This window comes from Coloeus monedula, assembly GCF_965178545.1.
Source record: "Coloeus monedula genome assembly, chromosome: 6".
Classification (NCBI taxonomy): Eukaryota; Metazoa; Chordata; class Aves; order Passeriformes; family Corvidae; genus Coloeus; species Coloeus monedula.
Window position 1 is genome coordinate 24,346,548 of NC_138786.1, and position 26,557 is coordinate 24,373,104.

Here is a 26,557-nt window from a genome sequence, read left to right on the forward strand (position 1 = left end):
TGTTTTGGAAATAAGAAGAATTTTAAAAATTCTGCAGAAACACCAGTTATTCAGACAGTGCTCACCCTTGTAGCTTCACAAAGTACAAAGAATTTGATACAGATGGATCTCCTTGAAGTTTGCCAGGCATTGTCTTGCTTTCCAGTGTTCAGATTGCATTATCAGACACAGCTTTCTCCCCACCCACATCTCCAATTATGTCCAGCATGTCTGTCTCAGCTCCATCATGTCAGTTTTTCTCCTTGATACAGGGAATATTTACCTTATCTGAACTTTCTTGAGAACCATGGCCAAGTGCTCTTTTATGTACAACCTGACAAGGTGCCCCGAAAACTCCACAGAAAAAGAGCTCTGAAAAATTTACACATTCCCCTGCTTTTAGATGGCTCAAAAATTTTTCGTCTACAAATCCTGTAATTAGTTGATTTGACATAAAATTTAACTTTAGGTCTATATGTAACTTATAAATATTAATGTCCTCCAGCTCTTATGTAGGCAGCACTAAAAGCCCCAGAGAATACCTCCTTTCAGTATGACTCTGGTAAGAGTAGCCAGAAGATGTTCTTGATCTCTGCCTGGTCAACTGATGTCATGTTGGACATGTATTTATTATGCACCCATGTGAACTACACAGAGGTCTCAAAATTACAGCTTGGGGGGTTGATACAGGCATTGTTTGCAAACAAGGTGAAGACTGAGGCACAGGGTGTGTGAAGGGTGAAGGCTGCCTTGCCTGCAGAGACCATGAGATGGTGGAGTTCAGGATCCTGAGAGGAGAGATTGGAAAGAAGCAAGATCACAGCCCTGGACTTTTAAAAGGAAGTACACAGAAGGTGAAAACAGGGACACGTAGCCTGGAAGTAATAGAGAGATGCTGGCCCAAGCATGCAGAGACAGTTAGAAAAGCCCAAGTCCACTGGGTGCCGAACGCAGTGAAGTCTTTTACAAGTGTGTAAGTGGCAATAAATGTAGCAAATAAGTTTTGGGTCCAAAACTGTTTGATGTCTTCGTTATTGATCTGGATGATGGGGTAGACTGCACTCTCAGCAAATTCGCTGATGACACAAACTGGGAGAAGTGGCTGATGAGCCAGAGGATTTTGCTGCTATTCATAGGGATCTCAACAGGCCAGGGAAATGGCTGACAGGAATCCTATGGAGTCAGACAGAGGAAAGTGTCCAGTCCTGCACTGGAGGAGCAACAACCCCATGCACCAGTACAGGTTATGCAGCTGGAAAACAACTTTGCAGGAAAGGATCTGCATTTCCTGGTGGACAGACAGTTAACCATGAGACAGCAATGCCCACTTGAAACTGAGAATGACAGTATCTAGATCTGCATTAGAGCTGTTTTTCCTACATTTTAAGATATATCTGATACTTGCTTAACAAGATCACAGCCCTGGTAGAACAGTCTATTGCTTACATTTTTTAAGAAGAGAGGTAACAGAAAAAAAAATCAGAAAACAGAATAGTCAGAAGAAAAGAAAGGTAAGATGACACTACCTAATCCTTCCTTTGTTTCATATCAAGGTTCTATTTATTTTATTACATTGTGCAATTTCAAACTTTTTAAACTACATGACTCAGAAAGCATTTAAATTATGAACACTGCAAGGGAAAAGCTTTAGTAATAAAAACAGAATATCAGTGACTTTCAAAACAATTAACTTGAAAAGGTCAGAAATATTTTGGCACTACCCCACTATTGTAGGTACTTAACAGAGCCTTTGTCTACAATACAGGCTGTTGGAATCAACATTGCTACTTTCTTCAATTCTCTCACTAGAAATTCCTAGTCTACTGCAGAAAAAAATCAGTTTTGTAACAAGAGCAGAGAAGATGCACCAGGTATATGTAGGTAATGACATTTATAGTACTGCTGGTCATTCTACACTTCATTAAATTTTCACCTTTACGTGGTCTCAGATGGAAGAGGATCAATTGAGACATGGACAAAACAAACTGGCCTCTATTTTGCAGTTACTACAGATGTTTTACATCCTCCAAAATCTGAAAACAAAGTTGTTGCAGTCTAAATAACATAGATGAAAGTGACATTTGCTCAGAGGACAGCTATTTATTATGTCATGAATGCAAAAATCAGGGGGATTAAAAGACAAAATGTTAATATGATAATGCCCATCTCAAAAATGGCACATTAAAAGGCATCCAAGAAAAACTAAAATCAGAAGACTACCAAACCTTTCTTATCATATCATTCCAATACATGAAGAATTCCCTTCTCAAGCTTAGGATCTGTCCACATAACTGAAAAAAACATTCTGGGACTGTCCTATATCCAGAGACTGAAAGAAAAACTGTATTTAATCATCATTTTATCTCCCATCCAGGCATTAGGTACCTAATCTTATGTATTAGCTTTGATTACAAGACTCCTAGCATAGAAGAAGTGAAATATATTTATTTTTATTTTGAGGTATTTATGTGGAAAGGTTTATCTTCATTTCACATCAGAAGCAACCTTGCAAGCATCTTTGACACTCTAAGTGGAATATGTAGCAAAAAAATCCCTATTAATATCCCAAACAAAGCAGTTAAAAAGACATCCAGAAAAACAACTTAAATGAAAACCTGGCTTCACCCAGGATATTCCTGTTGAATTAATGAAGTCAGGCTTTCACCCATTTATACATCAGAAAATACAGTATCTGCATATGACAATGGCCAGGAATATCTTGTTTGTTATACAAGATTACATGAAATCTTGTGGGAATAACATGGGATTTTCATGTATAAATTACAAGTTCTGCAGAATGTAACTAGGCTGCTTTCCTCTGACATTTATGGGTGTCTCTGATATCCTCAAGTGGAAGATATTGAGAAACACAGAGCAGAATGATGCTAACACAATGTATATATATTTGCTGATTATGTATATATTGTGCACAATATTGTTAAAATATATGCTAATAAAAAAAATTGATTATATTTTAAACCAGTAAGGATGACCAACAGGTAGAATATTAAATGGATTCTATTAAAAAAATTTCTTTCTTCAATTTCTATATATTATTTATTTCTTCCAGAGAAAGTAAATCTGGGCATCGTAACCACATCACTAGTACACTGCTGTTACAATTACACTGACTTGATGCATTTGGAATGTGAAAAAAAAACCTGTCTTAAACTGGGTTTAATTTGAAATATACAAATCACTGCTGTATCAGCAGCAGTTTATAAAACTGACATCAAGGATGCTACCTAACAGTTGTTTATTTTTAAACAATCTCACATATTCAATTATTATACTCTCTAAGGCCAGAGCTCATGCCAAGCCTTTCTACATAGAAATATAATCCATACCTTTGATTTAATTTAGAAAGTAAATACAATCTGTTTAAAATTAGCAGGATTGATTTTCAGGGTTTGGTTTTTTGGTTTTTTTTTGGTTGGTTGGTTGGTTTTGTTTGGGTTTGTTTTTTGACATGAACAATGCAAATAGATTACTTTTCTGAAAAGAACAGACTTAAAAAATTTTATTATGTGACAGTGTCAGCTAGAATCAAGCACAGGCAGAACCTGTGGAACCTTTATAGCACATAAATACATTTTGAGCTGCAAAGCTACTATAGTCCATGTGTTTATTCCTCTTGAGCTTCAAATCACAGATCTGTGCAGCCCTAGTAAAGCATATACTTGTGTTCTGACTCAAATTTATAGATCATTTTCCCAGACACTCTGAAAATGGACCTAGAGAATGATGAACATACCCTATTTTCTTCATCTGAAAGCTATACACACAGCTTTACCCCATGGTCACTAACATCCAAGTAACAGGATTATTACAGAACTTGTAAGTCAGTTGTAACAAATGACTTGATGATTCTCAGAGGCAGAGAATCAGCAACAGCTCTGCATTAACATCACTGCATGAATAAATAACAATTAAAACTCCAAAACAATTGCCCCTTGCTATCTTTGAGAATAAAAAAAACCTCTGATATAAATTGTATGACTAAAATCCCACTCAAGGATCTGTGCAAATTCTTAGGTCATTAGTGTACCCTGCATTCTTTGCATCTGCAGCCCCCCTGCTGCCCAGGTCCTTTCCTGTACAGCTCAGAGTTGGTTCAGTTACGCCTGACCAAGATGCAGAGAGCAGAGCAAACCCAGCTGAGCCAAGTGCAGCTGTGTTCAGCATGTGCGAGGCCTAATTGCACATCTCCTTGACTAACCAGACAACTTTCTTGCTTTAAATTACTAACTGCTTCAAGAAGAGGGTTTATTCCATTTACCTACTTGCAAACGTAATCATGTCATACCTTCTACACGTTTCAGAATAAATGCAGAAAACACAGTCCCCAGAAAAGGAGAAAAATGTGCATCATTGGCATTTCTGCAGCTCGTGATTTTGCTTCTCACCAAAGTGCATTCCAAATGATTACCAAATCAGTGCCAGCACAGTATGCATTTTTTCATAATTTGCTGTTATTTACATTATGCATTATGCATTATTAACTAAACTTAAAATACCCCCATATTTGTCCTCTCAAACATAGTCTATTTTTAGGGCCATGTTTCCTCCAAAGTTCACAATAGAGACTGAATTAAGACAATGTGGTGATATATTTTCAGGTCATTGTCATAAATTCTTTATCATTCACATTCTAAGCTCCATAACAGAAAGAACTTACACATCAATTATTCAGCCTTCATAGCATCTGTGTCAAAATTAGAGATAAATATAAATTTGCCTTAATGAGTGGAGACAGTGTACTACACCAAGCCTCTCCATACATATGTTTGCTCTGCTTAGACTCCATCGGGTGTTTCACCAGTATCTTTCATTACTAGGGTGCCAAATATCATCCAGTAAGTAAATATGGGAACCCTGCATGATTTTTCCCACTGCTTTGCTTGCATTCTCTCTTTCATAAACGTGAATATCAACAACAGAATTGAAGATTAGAGTGTCAGACAACATCACACACTGCTCCCTCCCAGTGACACCTACCTTCTGAGAATTCTCCACCCTTAGCAGTCAAGGTCTCAGTCTTCTTTGTTTTGCAGCTGTGGGTTAACAGGAAAAAATAAAATAATCTCTTTTCATGCAAGTATCTCATTGAACACACTTCAAAATAAGAAGCATAAAATTATTACCATATATATAACTGAGTTTACTTCTTAAAAATTTCCAAATACTACACTTATTATTTACACTGACTAAATTTAAGATCCTGATTTTTTTTTAATCTAATTACTTGCAGAAGTTTGTAATAATGGTTTATTATCACATCACAGCAGCAGCATGGACTTGTAGCCTTTATATTCAGTCATTTTGGCAACCTACAGAAATCTCTTTCTGAAATGCAAATGAAGTAAGCAAAGTAGTAATTTGGAACATGTTATAATTCAATGAGAATTTTGAAGTATTTACAAAAGACCTGTCTCCTGCTGCAGGTCTTTGAGCCTGAAGAACTTTAAAGGTTGGTGAAAACAATAAGGTATTAAATTTTGAGGAAAAAACCTAACATACTACAAAAATCTAACATAATGGAAAATGCTAGGCAATTTAAAGAGATGGTTCATTATCAGTGCTCCTAATAATTATTCCACATTTCTTATTTTGTTTCTTTCATAACTAAATTAGTAGTTCACTGTTCATTTTTACTTTCTGCCTTATGAGGTCTATTCTTGCAGCCAAAAAAATTGGAAGTCCTTTAGAGGTCTTATCAAAATATGTACCTTTTTAATTTCTAGCATACAATATAGGTAAAAAGAACTCAGGCTTTTCAATATACTGTAATATATAAGCTTTTGGTCATTATAACTGTCCAATAAAATTATCTATTCTGAAACTGTTATACTTATTGATGAAATTTATTTGAGATTTCTTTGAATGAGCTAAAATCTTTTAAAGCATTGATTTATTTTTGTTGCATGTGCATATAGAACCCTAAGCCAAGCTTCTAGGTGTCCCTACAAGGGCAAAATAAACTTTTAAGAACCTATATTTGGTGAGCTCTTTGAACAAACATGGATATCAAACAAAGCCTTCCCTTTTCCCTTTAGTAATCTCAGATAATGTCATTACCACCATTTTTTAATATGTTGATCCTTTAGTCATCCATTGAAAATAGCAATTTCTCCGACATATTACAGGAAAAAAACAAGTATACTGGAAGTTTTTCAAATTAAATTCCCAATGGCAGTTTAAATGGCAATTCCTTAAACTGAAATGCATGCTAAAGAGCTCTCTGTTTCTTTTTACATGATCAGTTTAAGTTCTAGCTGAGAGCAGACAGGAAGAAGATAGTTAGTGCTGGAACATTGACTCTGACTCAAACAGCGAGATGAGTGCGTATGTTAATACCATTGAAGACGAAAAATTTGTGAAGTGGAAGGAAAGAAGCAGCTCCACAAGTCTATGTAGACAGTAGCTTTAGATAATGATCCAAGAATTTAGCATTTCTGGCTCAGGGAAGCAAAAAAAATATGCAATGAGCAATGTCACAACTGCTTTAATCTCTTCTCTCAGATGCATTATGTTCAGTACACAATGAAATGTAGGGCACTACCCCTGTGGTCAGGAGTATCAGTAAGCATGAAAAACACTGCACACCCCCAGCATGCTCGTCAGCTGCACCATTCAGCTGAACTCAGAAGCAACCTAATGTGGAAGTATCTGCAGTTAATGTGTGATCAAGCTACACAAACTGTAAAACCAATCTGGCTATATACAACTTCCTTGGTTGGCTGATGCCTTTCCAAGACTATGGATACAGACCATAATTTTTACTACCTGACTGCTTTTCAGGACTATATTGGGGACTGTGTTATGCAAGTCTTCATCAGCAACAATTTCTTCTAGGCCTGCTGCCATCAAAAAGAGCTTTAAAAGCATGGCAGATCTCCTAAATGACCTTTTCCCTGAAACACAAGGACTTACAGTGAGCTGCTGTGCTTACAGAGCAGGAGAAGCCACCACTAACCTTGTTCTCAACAGGTGTGCTATGATGATTCAGCAACTTTTCCAACCTATTTTTGAAAGCCCTTTCAGATTGTTAAGGTCTTGCTTATACCTGCACAGACAGGCCTCAGTGTGTGTCCTTGGTAAAGGAGGATACTCTTTTTGCTTTAAAATATCTGGTAAGTTTCCTCCCCTCCAAGTCTTCTGCAGAATGAACAATCCCAGCTCATTCAGCATGGCAGATTTTTCAGTCCCCTAATCTTCTTCCTGGCCCTTCCCTGGACTCATTCCAAGTCCACATTTTTCCTGTACTGTTGAGCCCACAACTGAATACAAAACTTCAGATGCCCTCACCAGTGCTGAGCAGAGGGGAATAATCACTTTTCCTGACCTCCTGGCAATGCTTTCCTGATGAAGCCTAAGACAAATGTTATCATTTGTGCTGATTCATTCAGTTTATCATCCAGCAGGACCCCCATGTCTTTTTTTGCCAAGCTCTTTTTCAGCCACTTGGTTTCCAGTGCTGCTCTAGTGCATGGGGTTGTTCCTGCCCGGGTGCAGAACTTGGCACTTCCCTCTGTTGAACTCCATCAGATTTCTGTCAGCCCATTCTCTGGCCTGTCAAGGTCCCTTTGAATATCAGAGTATAAAATTGAGGTGAACTCTGCCCCCATCATCCAAGTCTTCCAAGAATATGCTAAACAGCATTGGTCCTATCGGCTCCAGGGTACACCACCAGTGACTGGACTCCAGCTGGACTTTGTGCTGCTGATGAAAAACCTTTGAGCCAGCAGTACAGCTAATTTTCACTCCACCTCACTCTCCACTTCTCTAGTCATAACTTACTTTGTAAGTTTGACTTGAGAATGCATTTCAGACTCTGTCAAAAGCCTTACTAAGATCATGATAAACAATGTTCACATCTCTCATCCACTGAGCCCATCAACCTTGCAGGCTGTAAGGTTGAGCAAGAAATTCCTGTCGTATCTGCATGCCAACTCCAAATCACCTTCTGTCTTTAATATGTTTAGAAATTGTTTCCCTGGTTATCAGCTCCATGGATTCCTAGGGACTGAGGCAAGGCTGGCCAGTTTGTAGCTTCCAAGATCCTCTTGTTTGAGAATAAGAATGACATTTGCCTTCTTCTAGCTCTTAGGAGTCTCCCCCAAACACAATGACTGCTCAAAACCAATTAAGAGTGACCTTGCAATGACATCAGCCAATCCCATCAGTGCTTGCTGTCAGGTCTGCTCATGGACTTACGTATTGCCAGTTTGTTTAAATCTTCCCTAAACTAACTCTCCTCCACCAAGGGTAAGTCTTCCTTGCCCCAAACTTTGCCACTGGTCTGAGAGACCAGTGAGAGATACCAGTCTCACTCAACACATTTCCATTTTAAATGCAAGAAGTGTGACTTTGTTGATCCTGTCAAAGATGACTGAAGATATCAGTACTCACAGTAGGTGCCTGAATTAGGCTTGGATGGGGACTTTGTTAATCCTGCTTTATGCCAGATCAGTCTGATTGATGAATACAATTATCAGAAACTGCAAAACAGCCTCAGTGAACCTTCTGGAACACATTCACTGCAACACCATTTGAGTGGATCAGACTAAGGGAGGAAAATTGATTAGCACTTTCATTTCTTCTGGACTGAGGTTTTATGATCAGGAATTAAATCCTCGGTGTTTAATAGTGCAGAGAGAATTATCATGCTCAAATTATGTTACCTCAGTGGGCTCCCCACTTATGCTATGGAGAGGAGTATCACTAAAAGAAGAATCTTGTCCTTGTCAGGAATGTAACGTAGCAGTGCTTTGCAGAAGAGCTGTATGACTTAAATAAAAATTAAATAAGTAATACAAAACTTGGGAAAAATAAAGAGCATGTCAGAACTCAGGACCCTTCTGTGGCAAAGGGGAAAACAGGTTTTGCCTAAGGGAAAAAAACCCACCACAAAATTATTCCTTCTATAGGGTTTTCTGTCTTGCAGCAGAAATTGTTTTCATGCTCTAGGAATAATCATATTACTCAAATAGTTAGCATCCAAACAATTAGAAACAGGGACAATGGAGCATGCTGAGAAGATTTATCTTACAAGGATCCACCATCAAGGCGTAACAGGTCATAAATGACAGGTAGCAAACAAAAAGAAAACTTCTTATATATACCACCTTGTCCTTGGAAGAGTAACAGAAGAATGAAGCACAAACATAGCAAAAAAGTGTATTCTATTAAACATAAAACCTTCATTAAATATCCTTGAGTCCTCCCTAAGAGTTTATTTTCTAGAGAGACAGTTGTCACAAGGAAACAGACTTGAGAAACTTTCCAGTTTTCAAAGAGCACATTGACTTCAGATCTCTTCACAGGACCCAACTCTGCCTGTTAAATTCATCTGCTGTCATTTTTCTTTCAAGGACAAACAAAGCAAACAGTACCTCCTCCATGGCTATCATATGCTAATTAATCTATCATTTCTAGAATATAATAGCTTGTCAGCAGAAATTGTGAACTGACTTCAATAAGGTTCCCCATTCCAGATGATAAGTATCTTTAATTAGTTTTTAAGCACTACTAGGTAGCCATTTTTGGATGGTTCAAACTGCTTTTATTAGGCTTGATAGCCATTAGGACTTTAAAAAGAAGAAGTGACATTAAACTTTGTCTTCAAGGCATATTCCCAAAAGAGCAACTAGCAAGTTCCTGCTGGCCATCCTAACAATTTTTTTAAAGTGCATCTACAATTAGGACTTCAGTGTTGTGTGGGTGTGTTTAATCTAGAGTTACACTGAATGGAGGTGGAATCAGGCTATGATGACTTTCACTTTACTGTGGCTAGCTGCTGTTCCCCTCGCTGGTGTATTAAAACTATCTGAACTATGTCTGACTACAGTCCACTGGAGTACTGGCAAAAGACCACTGAGAAATTGATATACATGATTTTCCTACAGCCTTACATCTTCCAGCAGCTATGGACTAAGGCACTATTAAAGCAAAATTCAATTAATTTATAATTACCCAGCAATAACGATTATGTTTTCTTCTTCTCTGAACATCTGGCATGAAATATTTTCATCCTCACTGAACATTAGTCAAACACCTGCTTCTCTGAGCTGTGATGCTGTGGGGAATCATTCTCCAACAGGGGTTTAATATGTGCTGAAATGGGAATGACTATCTGTGCCTTTAATTAACATGGAAAAATGTAATAATACAAAAATTGGCTAACACCTCTTGGAAGCTGAAACATAAACTTAAGTTCTCTTTCAAGCTGAGTTGAACCACTTGAAGCTATTTTAAAATAAGGATCAAGACCAATCATAAGGGTTTTTTTTTATCTGAAAGAGAGTGCACTATGAATAATCTTCAGGAGGGTTCAGAATTCCTCCTCCTCTTTGTCTTTGACACGTTTCATTTCCTATAAAATCAGGATCCAAGCATTTTAGAGTAGTTTAAGTGCTCATGCTTTGACTCGGCACATGCAATTCAATCTATATTTCCCATTCTCAATCCTAGTATATAAATTCTACCTTGTTTTTAAAAGAAATTGTAAATTATTTGGATTTAAAATAGACAAAATGTACATGACCACATGTAGAAAACAGTAATATTTTGTTTAACAGAAAACTTATTAAATTATTACTGCTAATAAATGGTGACACAGTGTGACCTCAAACATGAGGTTCTTATGTTTCACATATTTTAAGGCTTGTATCACACACCAGTAGGCTGGAAGCTGAGTTAGTCCTGCCACTGGCCTAATCTAAATGATGTCAGGGCAGTTGCAAACAGAGATCACCACCTGGTGACATTTTCATGAGTAATGATCAGGACCATTAGCATTGTTCAGAATATATATGCTCCAATTAGGCACATTTCCCAGCCATTACAGCCTGATCAGTGTCAACTTCTGGAGACCAACACAGCTCCTGAAAATAGAGAAATAAAGAGAAAACCATAGTATGCATAAATGACAATGCGTTGAATAAATGATAGTGGAAAAGTGGTGAATCAAGCTGAATATGAGACAGATTGTTATAACCTCAGTAAAGAAATTAGCAGGCTGCAGTAGATGGTTACAACCATACCCACAGGGACAGCTCAGCTCCTGTTCCTTTCTTCCCTTTCTGGAGTGAGACTGCTGAACACTAGATTTTTACGAACCTCTTCATACATGCCAAAATCCAAGGCCCTTGGATGGTATGTTAAACACACTGCTAGATTTCAACTACAATTTCAGATACCATGTTGTCTAAGTGCAGTCTCCATCAAGAGACTATAATTCTAGCATTATGTACACACAGGCTATTAATATAGCCATTCAAAAAACAAATGTCTGGGATTTCTTCTCTAACCACGAGAATACATGGAACAGTTCTGGATGTGAGGGTTTTATTGTACAACAAAGCAAACTGCTAGCTGAGTTGTGTTTAGTACATATCCCCTAAACTTGGGTAAAGATTAAACTGATTTTGACTTCCAAGCAATTAAATTCTCAAATGGGTAACTGTCTGGGTTTCACTAATTTGCATCCTTTAATTCTGCTGAGCCAGAAGAGGACTTTTGTAACTTCTCTCACATTACCACACTGCAATAATAGCTACTGATAGTGTGGCTGGTGCTAAAGGAGACAAGGCTTTGCAGTAGTGCTAGAATCAATGCAATTACCCTGAACTAAACTTTGTATCTAGTTCAAAATCTGTAGACCTGCAGCTCAGGTCTCCTTAGGGCCCCATGACAGCATGATATCTACGTTAATGAAGAGGGAAAACTTACACTGGTTTCAAGAAAATAATTGAGAAGGCTCCAATTCTGGTAAGATCAAAATATAAAACTATAGGGATCTTGGAACCAAAAGGATTGGGGCTAAATGGTAAAAACCATTCCTTGTTTACACTGCTATTCGCACATTTAGAGTGGTCACTGTTGTTTGTAAATACCTGGACAATAAAGGAAAAAATCCTAACAATATTGTCTCAAAATACAAAGTCTAAAAATAACATAATGATACATACACACATTCTAGAACATGGATAAATAATCTTAAGTCAGTGATGGCTAAACCAGAAAAATGTCACTATGAATTTGGGAATTATGTACTTGGGGGAAAGCACTGCTAATTATTCCATCTCTTAAACAAGGATGTAAGGGAAAGAACTGACAGAGAACTGATATAGTTTTCTTGCCCTAAACCTTCAAAAAGAGCTATTCAGTCCAAGAGTGTAGTGGCTGCTAACTAAAACATCCATGACACCACACAACTATTGAGAGAAGAGCAGATGCACAACTATCTCAATATTAAACCCATAATAATTAAAAAATACATAAGCGTAAAGTATCTTATTTTATCCTGATGTGCTGCTACAATGTGCATTCCACTGGGGATGGGCAGGCATTCCTGCATCTAGATCCAGAAAATGGAGACCCTTTGATTCCTAAGTACACTTCAGCACGTTGTAAAGGGAACACTCTACTCTTATTTCTTTTTCATTACAGAGTTCATGAGGTATAAAGAAATACAAAGCAAAGTGGAAAGCTGAGAAAATTGGAATACATTAGGGAACAGCATGTTACAAAGGTAAATCTGTTAGATAGAGGCAATTAACTTTTCTCTTTCTTGACCTGTTTATTCCTATTCAATTGTCACTTTATTCCACACAGTAAATGAATGAGGTAAGAAATCTGTCCTTTTTCAGAACTGATGGAAGAAATGACTAAATAAAAAATATACCCAGAAGAATAATTGTTCAAAATATTTTGGAAAAGGTCTTTAGAGAAGTCTGTGTTATTTTCTTGTACTTGCCAATGAGTAAAGCTGGTGAAAATTTCTGGACATGTTGGGATTACACTGAGTTTAACTGTCTTTGACCATTCACAGCACTGCACTCCACTCATATCTAGTTAGAAATTTTCCAGTGCAAATTAGAAGACTTGTCAGGCTCTCCAAAGAGACAAAATTTTAACAGCTTAATTCAAAACCAAGTCAAAATTACAGTCATCATGACACCTGAGCCGTGTATATTTATCAGTATTTTTAGGAGCTTTGGTTAAGATTCAATGAAAACTTTGTAATGATGAAACACAAAGTATCTGCACATTTCTCAGGGCTGTCTGATACCAAAATTTTCAAAAGTCTGTTCTAGCTACTGCAGTCTTAAAAAATACATACATATCACAAAGAGACAAAGAAAGGCAACACATGCATGAAGAACACTGCAAAGAAAAAATCTAGAAATTTTAATAGAGCATAAGACAAAGGATACTGCCTTTTAAGGGACAGAAGACTCTATTTGCTGGCACAAACTAAATCCTTGGAATGGTCCAAAACTTGCAAAGAAAACTATGAAGAAAACTACATTCATTATCATCAGAAGCTGCAGTTCAACAAACAACTTTATTTCTAAATTTCTATTCTATTTCTATTTTTTAGATCTAATTTTTTTTTGTAGATATTTTTCCTGGTATTCAGATTAACCTTTTCTTGAATGTAGTATAGATCAGAAATGCATACAAGAGCAATCTTCCTAGATGCTGTTGAAAAAGGTTACAGCATGAAATACTTTGTCATCAGTCAGAAAATCACCATTTTTTCCGGAAAGCTCTCAGATAATTCTAACTACCCTGTGAACTAAGTTTTTTTTTTTATCTATGAAGAGATTGCCAGTATAAAGTGCTTCAGATAACTTTTTGAGAAGTCTCAGTAGCAAGAGAATTGTAAGGAATGCTTCCATCAGCACACCTGACTGGAATTGAAAACACATCCTCAGGAAAACTTGGATTCCAACAGTCTTTGATAAAAGGCTTTTGGCCTTTCACTGCAGATACACTGCTAAATGGTACTACTGCTGAAAAAAAGGATCACACATCTAAGCAATTTCCAATTGTGACTCCTGGAAAAACATTTTCTGCAACTGCAAGCACGCTAGAGAGAGTTAACCTCAATACTGACATGATAAATCTGATGATGCTTGCAGGCATCCATTCCAGAGCACTAATAATCATGCATACAGAGGGAAAAAGGATTTATGGAATTTGGAATATCCTTGTCTGCTTGTGTAGCAGACTGTTACTATATCATCATACACAAACAGAACCTTGACATATGTGAGGAATTCTGAGAAAGCATTACATCAGCAACATAAAATGAAAACATGGGTACAGTGCACTGTTCTGATGCACACTTGGAAAACTAAATCCTCTCCAGACAGAATTTGAAAACTCCAGAGAGTTTTCACTGAACTCAGTATGAGCATTTTTGTCCAATAACTTGTTCTTTTCTTAGCGATTTGTGTGAGACTCAACTACTCTTTGAATCTGTCTCCAATAGTAAAAATGTAGTTCACATTCTTCATTACTCAGTCACTGAGTGTGTGCCATGATAAAGAAGTGACAGATTTCCAACTAAAATATGGAAATATGTTGTTGGTCATATATACTGTTCTTTAATAAAAACATCCCAGTTAGAATGGAGTGATTTCACAAATCATGTGCTAGCCATACTGCTCTGCAGTAAACAGTGATACACTCTGTACTTCCTATGACTTGAAAATGATTAATTAACATGATATATCAGTGTATTGCCTTATGCATTAACAGATGTTCCCACACTTTCCAGATGGATATACTTAAAGTTCTATCATTCATGCTATATACTTGCTCACAAGTGGTTATCTGAAAACCCCAAGATGAAAAAATACTCTAACCAAACATCAAGGTAATTCTGTGTTAATATTAAAAAAATCTTGAGATTAAATTTCATATAGCTGTTCTGGCAGGCAGCCTGCACCCTAAAGAGTCTGTCCAGTTCCACAGATGCAAATTAATGCTGATTCCTCACAGATAAGCAGCTATTTCGATGAGCTGTGAAACCAACAGGGGAAAACCAAACGATAATCCTGTGTATTTCCACCCTGGCACTCTCAGTACTCTTTCCTGCAGTTCTACTCTGGGGAATTCAGCGAGATTTCTAGTTTTCATTGTTTGTGCTAGGGCTAAATGATCTACTGTTTTTGGAAAAGCTTTACTCCTCCTAGAAACCTTTTTGTCTATTGTTTCAGGATTAATAACTCAGAACAAAAAAGAAAATTTTTTTGTTGCTTCTGAGAACCTAACATTTAAAAATGTGATATACAGAAGATAAAATTTGATTAAAAAAACAGATGTGTTAATAATATCTTTGCGTTTAGCTTTCTGCTTTCATTTTTTGTACACATGCAGGGGTTTTTTGAGATCTAAAGGCACAGAGTAGAAGACCACTCTACGTATAAGCAGAGACAGGAAGGCAATCCGTTGGAAACGAAGGAAGTTGGCAACAGCAGTAGAGAACTTGCTAGAGAAGTTATTACATAAATGAAGAGAGTAATGGACACTGTTGTGCCTTGTACTAGCAGCATGCTTAGAAAACTTATTTACAACTCCCTTTCAATCAGACAACACTATTGCCTTATTTCTAAATTCTGAAATGAATTCAAGCTGGAGAAAAGAGACTTAGGCAAAAGAGTGGCAATGTTGAGAGAAAAAATTTTATCACATGGAATTAGCCCTAACTAGGTTCTTGTGGACTCCATACATCTGCTGTCAGGAGGGGTCACCACTCTTTCTCAGACAGTAATAAGAGACAAGTATTTTCAGAGGCTTAAAGCTTACTTTCAGCACCAAATTGCTGGCAACAGCTAACAGTAGTAAGTTACTTGTATCAGGAGAGAAGCTAAAATCTACCTTGTGGATTTGCATGCCAGCAAGGCCAATTACAGCTATTTCAGAAATAAAGTATTAGATTCTTATCAGTAAAGAATGATTTTTTTTTTTTCAACCACTGTGTGTGGCTTTACCAAAAGGAAACCCTTCAACAGAAACTATGAAGAGGGAATAACATCAACACTGCACTGAGAAAACCCAGACTGTTTTACTACAGAGGCAGTACAGCAGAGCACCTGTATTACATGATGCATCTTATCAGAAATGAACAGGACATTCTGGAACCAGTGTCCATCCAGCATGAAGTCATGACAAAATAAGGTCTGTCTGTCAAATGAATCCTGATGGGGCAGGCCAGGAAGAGAACAACAACAAGAATTCCAGTTAATCACAAGACTGGCACGCCTCCATATCAAGCCAACCATTACCTTGGTCACATCCTGATCTTCTTGAGCCTTCTTCAGACATTTCAACAGATTTTATCCCTTCATTAGATACGTAACTGTCTATGATGTGTGCATCTGTATCTTCTGGGTGTAATCCTAAAATGTGCTTTCTTGAGAATGAAAAAGGGCTCTCGACAGTGCACCAAAAGGTGAGGAAAGCCTGTTATTGCAGTGGCTCTCACACTTATTCTCCTACTCAATTTTAAAAGCACAGAAATTGAGGATATACATTCATGCTTACTGCCAAAATTCTCATTGACTAATATATACCAGACCAATCAGCATGGAAATGAACCTGTTTCAATTCACAGTGAAATAGATTTAGCATACACGTGGTCAGTTATTAACTTCCAAGAGAAGGAATGAGAGCACAAAAGTACACAAGATAATTTCTTAAATCACTGTGCTGTTTCAGAACTAAAGATATAAATATACTACCAATGACAAATGTCATCAGCACGTAGGAAAGACCTCAGATAACTTCCTGAATCTGACTTCTGATACATGGATTCCTTGAGGGTTAAGTACTTTTTTTTCATACACACGATGGCAAATAAGCAATATATATAACTAAGCAAAATATTAATGTTACATAAATAAAAGCAAACACTAAAAAATCATATTGAATTTACCATTACAGATTAAATGTTTAAGCCATTTTATGGCTACAATTATTATTCATATTACTGTACTGTCTAGGGATCCTACTGAATGAAGAATCCCACTGGGACGAGAGTGGTAGAAACACAAAAAAAGGCAACTCCTGGATCATAAATCTTACAGTCTAAACATTGGACAAAAGGACTGAGCAATACAGAAACATACAAACAAGTTAATATGAATCAGTGTAATAAAAAGTAGCCATAGCACATGAGAAATACATGCTGAGCAGGGAGATACATTGCAACTCTAACTTTTTATAGCAACAAAACAATTTTTCTGTTGTTTATGAGCAAAATGAACAGTTAAGGGAACAAATCTATCAATCCTAAATCTATTATGTTAAGATTCTCTAACCCCTGTATAATCTCTACTGACATACAGGTTACAACATGGTCAAGCCAGCCTAACAAGATTTTTCTATCTTTGCTGAATAACTGAATCTTATTCATAGGCAACCATCATTTTAAGAAAAGCTAACACACCATCTGAGGCAAGAAAGAAACTGTCAGTTTAATTCCACAAGTCTGAACTTACTGTGTATAACAATTTTATTCTCAAGTGAAAACAAAATCTTATAGATGTTACAAACTGACCAGAGATTTAGAATTATAAACTCATCATCACAGGTCATTCTCCAGCAATAAGCTGAAGTACTAAAGAGAACTACTCCCACCAACATAACACAGGCCCAATTCCTTCTCATTCCCAAAGAAGCAAGCAGGATGTCCTGGTTTTTGGTTTCCTTCCATTCTTCCAGTTTGCTACTATTTGGAGAGGTATCAGCAAATGTACTTGGTTTCTTAAAAAGATGGATCTTCTGTAGACAGCCATATTGGACAGCAATCTCTACATTTAGTGGCTTCTCACAGCTGAGCTGCAATATCCTCATGGCTCTGCTTGGAGTAGACTAATTAACTGAGAACAGTGCAGCTGTATTACACCAAAAAGCCCACAAATTTGCCAGAGAGGAACACTAAGTTAAAATAAAGGAATCCAAGGCCGAGGAGTAGCAAATTAAGCTGCATGGTCCTGTAAAAAGACTGCATCCACATTGTGTCTCTTGCAAATTAAGCTGCAGGCATTAGCGTATAATAAGCACTAGCCAAAAATGAATAGGGAATGCTATGAAAATATATCTTTCATCTGGTCAAGATACTTGTCATGGTATGAGCTGTAAACCTTACTATTAAAGGAATTTCTATGCCTTGTAAGCCTCCTAAACACTTATCAGGTGCATCAGATTACAGTTGTTTCCCCTTTGGATCTTTGACTATACTAATGAGGGACGACATAAAAACACATTTAAAAAAAATAAAAACAAAAACGCAAATCTGCCAGAAATATAATTTCACATGTTATTATGAAAAACCAAATACAGAGTAGTCCCTTGGAATCCTGGTCAAGTAATGACAACTGGGTAAGGAACTCAAAATATGTGAAGCAGAAAGGTTTGAAGAAGGTTCATACAACCACAGTAGATCAGGATCAGATTCAAGTAGGTGGCAGGGCTAATGGAAGGGCAAAAAAATGCACAGTCTTCAGGAAACATCAACCTAGCTGCTTCTATTAAAATGGTGCAACTTAAGGATGTCTTTAAGACAGTTAAGAGGAAATGGGATGGGGTCTGTTACACTTCTTAAAGAAAATGTAGGGCATTTGGGACTTCATCTCACCATCCTCTAGAAAACCCTTCACAAATATACTAAAATGAAAAGAAAACCTTGAGTCTGGATAAAGTGGAAAAATCATGCAAAACTGAAAGTAAAACCAGTACACGTACTGCCAGCAGTTATAGAACATGTACAGTACAGTGCACTGGAGACAGCTCCTTCCCTCAAGAGCACCTCCCGAGGAGTCAGCCCAAGTGTGACCTTAATTCTGAGCAATGGCAAAGACATTTTTGTGCAAACAACTGACAGGCCTTTACATTAATCCAAACTTGTTTGAACTGCAGTGGCAATAGGATTCCGCCGACAAGCTGAGTCAAAGGAAACAAGCATAAAAAATAAAGGGATTCCACTGAACAGCAAACATCACCAGCATTGTCTGTGCACAGTACTGAGACCAGCAAACATCAGTGCACAGGATTCTGTAGTAATGCTGAAAGACCTCTGCCTTACGTACTTCCTCAATAATCTTGTACACAGCGAATGCAACCAGCGATGCCGGCAAACAGAGAAGCAATTCTTTTCTGCAGACTTGGGAATTTTATACTGTCCTCTTATTTGTATCATGCAGTGCCATGTTTCATGCTTTTTAGAAATGAACGGGATACTATGAAGTCAAACACAACCTGTAAGCAGTTCATATTTATAAATTCTTTGCTTCAGTCTTGCTCCACGTAAGCTTACAGGTACATAGAGAGGACCTCGACCAAAGTCTGGAGACTACAATTACAATTCTAGGGGCACCTAAGGGAATTAGAATTTAAGTGAGCTTTAAATACAATTTTAATTCTATACAATAAGAAAACCACACAATCTTCTGAACCCCTTGACAACCTGCTCCCAGGCCACCAAAATGGAATGAAACTGTAATATAAAAAAACCCAACAATCAGAATATGACCATGTTTATACACGACTGCGACTGGTATTAGGCAAAAATTAAAAAGGAGGGTTGCAAATTCTATGTATTTCTTGCAATAGCAGTATGATTTCACTGGCAGAGGTCCTTAACCCAGTACTGAAATATTTATTTGTGGCTTTACAAGATGATATAGCAACTCAAATTAAAAGCACAATATCATGAGTTACTAGACTCTCTCTCCTTCCCATTTCCCAAATTAAGCAAATTATTTTTATCTGATTCCTCAGTCACATCAGAGATTACATTGTGAAGAAACTAATGACCTGGAAAAACCAAGTTCAATTCACTGTTATGAAAAGGTTCCAAACAGTAGGTACTACTCCACCAGAATGAAGAAAAATCTCCCTCCCCCTAACTAGAATTTGTCATGAAAATTTTCCACTTATTTTCTATAATGCTCCTACCTCAGAAGAGCCTTATTTTATAATTGCGTACCAAAGAAACATAAAACCCATTATGAAGGAAACATTTACATTGTGACTATCTCTCTGTAAAAAAGGTATCATCAGTTCTCCTTTCTGAAAATTGGTAAAGGTGAAAAATCTTCCTGTTTTCCTTAAGGTTTTCTTAAAAATCAGTGATAGAAGGGGTAAACAAAAGACTTATCTGAAGGTAAGCATTTAAAAATATGTAAAAACCTTGAAATAAAACATCATCCTGCATGAACAAATCCATAATACTCAGCAGTTCACATGGGCAGGATGTTGGAAGAGACAGCTTGTAAATCCCACAGATTTGACCATGGGCTGAGCTGCAAATCAAGGACAGAACTCAGGTCGGTGGCACATCGATGTCACAGAAGACCAGTTAACTGAACCACTCAGAATAAATTTCTTAGCTTCCAAGCAGCATGTAGAATATGAAGCTTCCAGAGACTACATTTACCTGGCAAGTAAGTTTTTCCAGAGAATGTGACAGTGATAATGTAAACCAGCAAAGAACGAAAGAGCGCTGTTCATACTGGGTTTTATGTATGCAACATGCATATGCACACATTCACACCGATGTTTCTTAGAGAGGAAAATTTTAATTAAACAGCAGTTGTTTAAGGCAGTATGAAAGCTTGTCGTTTTATGGATGTCAGAGAAGGTGGTTTGGTATGAGGCAAAAGTTACAAGACTAGATTGTTGCAGGGCTACAATGTAAACAGAACAAACGCAATGTATGCTTGCTTCCTCGCAAGCTTTCTGGCTGGTACCTTAATGAGTTCATAGCATTCAAAAGATTCAGCTTTCTCCCAAGTATTTGAGACAAAATTTTTATTTCCTATTATTTCACTTTTCTGTGAGCCACCACCAAAATCTGGGGGTCTCTTTTCCATGTACCCATGGATCCTTCGCCACTGTACACCGAGAATAAGGTCTCAAATATTTATTTTGTTTAATATAAAACAAAATCAGTTTTAATGTACCAATGTCTCAGGATTCCAAGATATAACTAATTGGTAGTCTTAAAGGAAACAAATCTCTAGAAACATGCATCTAGCAAGCAGGGTATTGCTAGATTTCTTCCTCTGAGAAATACTGAATTTTCAGCACTAGAGGATCATATAACCCTGGGGAATAAGATCATAGCATCTGCATTAGTACATTTCTGAATTATTAACAGTAATGCTATAATTCTGTATCATTTCATGATCGTTTTCTCAAAGACGGTGACCTAATTATTCATTAGGTACTCAGAATATGTAAGGAGGCATGTGTACCTTGCCAATATTTTGTCAGATACAGTCTACTGAAGAATTGCCACACTAAATAGGTACATCTTCTACGACATCAGTGTTTTCAGTTCTCTCATTACCACACCAGAAGATCTGCTCTTGCCTTTGGGCTCATCTTAGATATTCTGTTATTTATCTTCTTTTGTTGTATTTTCAACTGAGTTACCTGATTATGGCAAAATTTTCATGTTAATTTATTTATGAATACTATTTCTGAATCACACTCTCAGAAATGAACTAAAAACAATGGGCTCTGAAGCTCTACATAAATAGCTTAAAAATTAAAACATTTTCAAAATCTCTAAGTATCAATTAAGTTAATGTAGTATTTGTGGAGAAACAATTAAACTAGTTTTTCCCAAAAATAAAATGCATTGACTTAATTATTGAGGAAGGAATGTTCGTGGGTTTAGATCTTTTTTCAAGTCGAAAAGGAAAGCAGTAGTTTTATACGTACAATTGAAAATAAAGTAAAAAAAAAAAAGTTATAATTTAGCCTACATTTGTACCTCTGAAATACCATATTTGCCTGAACTAGTGGAAAATTTACCAGCATCACTCGAACAGGAAACTACTGTCATAAAGCTGCTTCCTTAGCAGCTTCAAGACATAGAAACACCAGTTGATTCTAGATACCTTTTGTTGCAAAAATTACCTTTTCTTAAAGGTGACCTTGTCACCTTTAGCACTTCCTGGACAGTCTTTCTAATTGTCCATTATCCTTCAATCAGTCTTTAAATCTCATTTGGTATCTATGCTCATTTTTACTGATATGTCTATTTAACACTATGATCAATGTATCTTTTTTCCCCAGAGTTTTTCAACTTTGATTTTGTTATTCTTTTTCAAGACACAAAATAATTTTTCAGTTGAGGAACACCTTACTGGAGGGGATCTACAGGATCAGTCCTGTAAGTAATGTCAGCAAGTACTACTTTGTAATTCCTTCACACAACAATCCAGTTCCATCTCACCACCATTTCAATTGGAAGCCTGCTGCTGAACTGCACATTGCCAGAGACTTCCTTCTAGTTTTCAGTCTAAAATGTATTCATGGTCAAGTGCATCCATTCATTATGTTAACAATGTCCTTGGTCTACTCATAAACATAATTAACTATACTTTTGCTTTGCTAAGGTCAACTAGCCGTGCTCTTTTAACCTTTACTCACATGGCATTTTCTCAGTCTCTGAACAGCAAACATTTTCAGCACTGCCAGTAATCCAAACTGGATTCCACTAGAACCAATAAAATACTATTAATATTCTTTTTATTTGGAAACAATCTCTTGCTATCTTACATATTATATATATATACACAACCATGAAATCTATGAATTTGTTTGTAAAATTATTTTGTAAATTACCTCTTTTCTTAATAGAGAGCTGACTAGCAACAGATTTCAAAACACTAAGAATTAATAACAATCTTATGACATGCATAAAAATTCATCCTTGTATATTTTCTTGAAACCTACTATTTTTGGGTAAGCTGTTAGATTTTTTTTTTAAAGTAGTCCAGACTGACAGGTTCTATAAACGGGATAACCTGCAGTATTTTACTTAAAAGTAATTACATTCAATGCCAGAATGCTAAGTGGCCATCCATAATACCCTAAAGCTCGAATTATTTTCAGAAGAGAAAGGTTAAGAAAATAGTGTCAGAGGGTAAATGTAAGCAATTTAGCCACTGAAGTAATTCTGCTGTTACCTACTGTCCACAAAGCTGAGCAGCACTGTGCCCTATACAACTGTTGAACTACACAAGTGTCTAAAATTCAATGGAACTCTGGCTACTTTTTCCTTAGTTTGTGGATTTTGTGTTGTTGGATTTTTTCAATCAAAGGCAATGTCCAGAAACTACCAGTACTAAAGAATCTGTTCATGGCATTGTTTACAAAAGTTCCTAAGAGACTTTATTGTTGAATGTAACCTTTATTTTATTAATGATGAGAAGTAATCAATGGAATGCTAAAAAAACCCCAAACTTGTAAAGAAATCTAGTGTGAAATCTGAATCTGTTGTTTGAAGCAAGTTCAGTGGTCACGGTAACACCAGATGAAAGTTGACTCTTGCCCATAGTGAAATAGGCATGGCTCTTCTAAAAAGGTCACAAACTTTTCAAATATAGGCACCATGTTTCAAATTTTGCACATACAAAACATGTTCATGTCACTCAAATTACACAATGTGGCAGTGTTCTAAGTCTGAACATTATTGTCAATTAATGGCGGAGAAAAGAGCCCGAAGCTCACGTAAGACTAATGACGGGGACAACTCCTGGAAAGAGACAAGAAGTATAAAACAACAGTTTTCCTGTTGTACGTGGGTTTGTGTGTGCATGTGTGAGAGTGCATATAACAAAAATGTTTAAGAGTAAGTTCAGGTAATAGCCCATCCACTTGTTCTCTGCTTCTTATCCAGTTTCATTGCAAAGGCTTTGATTTTAACTGCATGATAAAATGCAAATTCAAATCCCATAGAAATCAATAGTTAGTGTGTTGTTGACTGGTTTGAACCAATCAAAATTGAGTTTTTTTTATAATAATTGCTGAATGTCTTCTTTTTAATCTACTTGTCAGCCTCTGGGTATGTAGGATACTTGACTGTCTCAATTTTCTCCTTAACTTTATAGGATGGGTACAGGCCTGTTCTTCCTAATTTCCTATTGATGCCTTTTGAATAACCATCCCAGTGGTTTCCAGCTACTCCAATTATATCTCCAGGTTCCATAGGAATTTCATCAGCAGTTCGTGGATGATGAGCATAAATAGCAATCTGGTTGTGAGCATTCTGTCCCCCAAAGTAGTAGATATCATCCAAAGAATGGAAATACGCTGAAGCATCTGGATGCAACGTCTGCATAATTTCATAGGCAACTCGACAAACCTTAGAAATAAAAACAGAAGTCATTAATATTGTGTGTGACTGAAATATACCACAGAAATCAACAACCAATGTAAAGTAATATTTCCCAAGAAGATCAGGTTCTGGAATGTCCGGGTTAAAAAAAACAACTAAACAACCAACCAACCAACCAACAGCCCCCAAAAAATCAAAAACCAAACCAAAACACCCACCAAAAAAACCACAGAATCCCTGTATCTTTACTAACAAAAAACATGACATTTTGGAGAATCTTAATTAGGCTTCTGGTGATCAGATTTGATAAACAAATAAATAAATAGATAAATAATTAGTACAGTCTACTCTTCGGTATAAAATGAAAACATCTACATGAACACTAGCTATTCAGCTTTTTAAAATGAATGATCTGTACCCAATCAGATATAAAAGCAAATTAGTTTTCCTTTTCTAATACTACTACTACTAAAAATTGTATTTTACTTCCCTTTGAATTTACATTTTCAAAATTTATCGTGCAATAATGAGGCCTTGCATTTACTTTTCTAAAGGAAGTTCAAATTTTCACAACCAAACAGTTCCATAAGTCCAAGGCTTTAAAATGCTGTTTATATTAGAACAGTGATAGTATTGTGACTGTTGGCAACTTAGAAGACAAGTAAATGACAAGAGAATTCCATCAAGGCAATAACCATGTTGGTGGGAAGAAGGATGCATTTTTACTTGTCATTGTGTCCCATTTTATGAAGGGAATTTTCAGACTGAACACACAGTCCCACGTCAGAATTATGTTGTATTTCTCAGAGTTGCTAGAAGCACAAAAGGCTTATGAAAAAAAGCTCTTTTCAGCCACTGGCTAGAAAGCTCTTCTCTGTCAGGTGTCCGCCTTGGCTACCGTGAGTTTTCTGACTTCTGACTTCCATTACTGTATCTTTCTCCGATTTTGCATAAGTTTGATAAAGGCTGATTAACAATACAGCAGATTTCTTCAATATGAAGAAGCATTTGAGTTTTTTAATAACTTTCAGTCTATGTTAATATAGCAAAGCTTGATTTTACTTTTATTTTCTCCCTTTGAAGATACAGTGAATAGAACTTTGATCAGTCATACTAGATGTATATGTACTTTCCTAGCTCCTTTGAGAGAGGCATTGGCTTTAAAAATGTAATAGATTTCCTTTTATCCCTCTGCATCTGAACTTTAAAATAAGTTTTCAGAAGTACCTTTCAGATGATCAGGCTGAAGTTAATTATTTCAAAGTACCTGTTACACTGGTACTATATTACACTGTAATATAGAAACAAATTTGACTACCCATATATTTATAAAAGACTATTTATTTTATAGCTTCTGTGACTATTTTGGTTTTGTTCTCTGCATGTGTGTGTACCCCAGAAAGCAGATGCACAGAATACACACTACAAAAATTTAAAATCTTTTCAGTACAAATGCTTTTAGCATGTGTGACTTGCATATCTGACACAAAACATTCAACAGCTCCGCTCAGCAATTGTTTTCTTTGTAGCACCAAACCTGGGTAACTAAACTGTAAACCGTTGAGGACAGCAGGCAAAATATGCACATGCAGAAATATAGCTAAAGCCAGCCTCCCATTTTTTATTGCCAGATCCCTTGTTCTGCAGCCTGTATACTTACATGTACAATGAAAAATACAAAGACTAATAAATTCTGGAAGGAAACGAAGTTATGAAGAAAAATACATCAGTCAGAGGGAGCTACAATTTCATCTAAATCAAGACTGAAGAAACCAAAAAAAAATCTTTGCTGTAATTTGTAATCTTAATTCTCCTACTGTGTTATGATTTGTGTAACTACCATGCAGCTTTTCTATAAAATTAATTAATTAATTAGTCTACTCAATTAATGTGACATTGCTGAAATACAGTGTCAAGGTAGGTTGTTTCCCCTGACTCTCTGTTATGATGGGACTAATTCCTTAAAAACAGTATTTTAATGAAATATCTCTTCTTCAGCTTACACCACTGTTCTTCTGCTTTCAGCACCATAAAACCCAATTACTACAGGGGAATTCCTGATTCTATTCACATGTAGCACCATTTTCTCTTAATATCTCTGTAATGAAGTTTAGACTCTTTTTGGCAAAATGGAAAAAAAAAGTCAGCATAGAATTGATTAATGAGAAACCCCAAAACCACATTGGAAATACGTAAGAATACATTTTTAACCTTATTTTCTGTTCATACCTATTGGACAGAAGATGGTCATTAATGGCCTTATTTTGCTTACCTTCAATGCCAACGTGACTATCAAATGGTTTATTTAATTGATGGAAGGACAGGCATAGCAATGCAAATATTAGAGAATCCAATTTTAAATCCATAAAAAGAAAAATTTATGAATGGTGGGAAAACTTGCAACAGACCTTAGAAAAGCCCAATATATGAAGATTCTGTAGAGATCCACATTGTTGCATGCCCAGAAAAACTGGTATTAAATGATTTTTGAGGAGATAGAATTATTAAAGCACAAGAAATTGCCTAGAAAAAATTAAGTAAATTACTGGACCAAATTCATAGTCCAGATATTGACAGTAACAATCTAACACTGGATTTCCTATACTTCAGTAGAATTTTCTCCAACTCTGGAAAACCAAATATGTT

The 26,557-nt window shown here is 36.4% G+C and overlaps 1 protein-coding gene across 5 annotated transcripts in view; it reads right to left on the reverse strand.

The window, feature by feature from the left end:
* Positions 1-22,532: 22,532 nt before the first annotated feature.
* Positions 22,533-26,557, reverse strand: part of FUT8 (fucosyltransferase 8) — a 101,127-nt gene continuing 97,102 nt past the window's right edge. For all 5 annotated transcript variants that reach the window (XM_082283427.1, XM_082283429.1, XM_082283426.1 and 2 more), the window contains one exon: positions 22,533-23,938. In XM_082283427.1, coding sequence (XP_082139553.1) covers positions 23,621-23,938 — 318 coding nt within the window. In that variant the 3' untranslated portion in view covers positions 22,533-23,620. The remainder of the gene's footprint in view (positions 23,939-26,557) is intronic.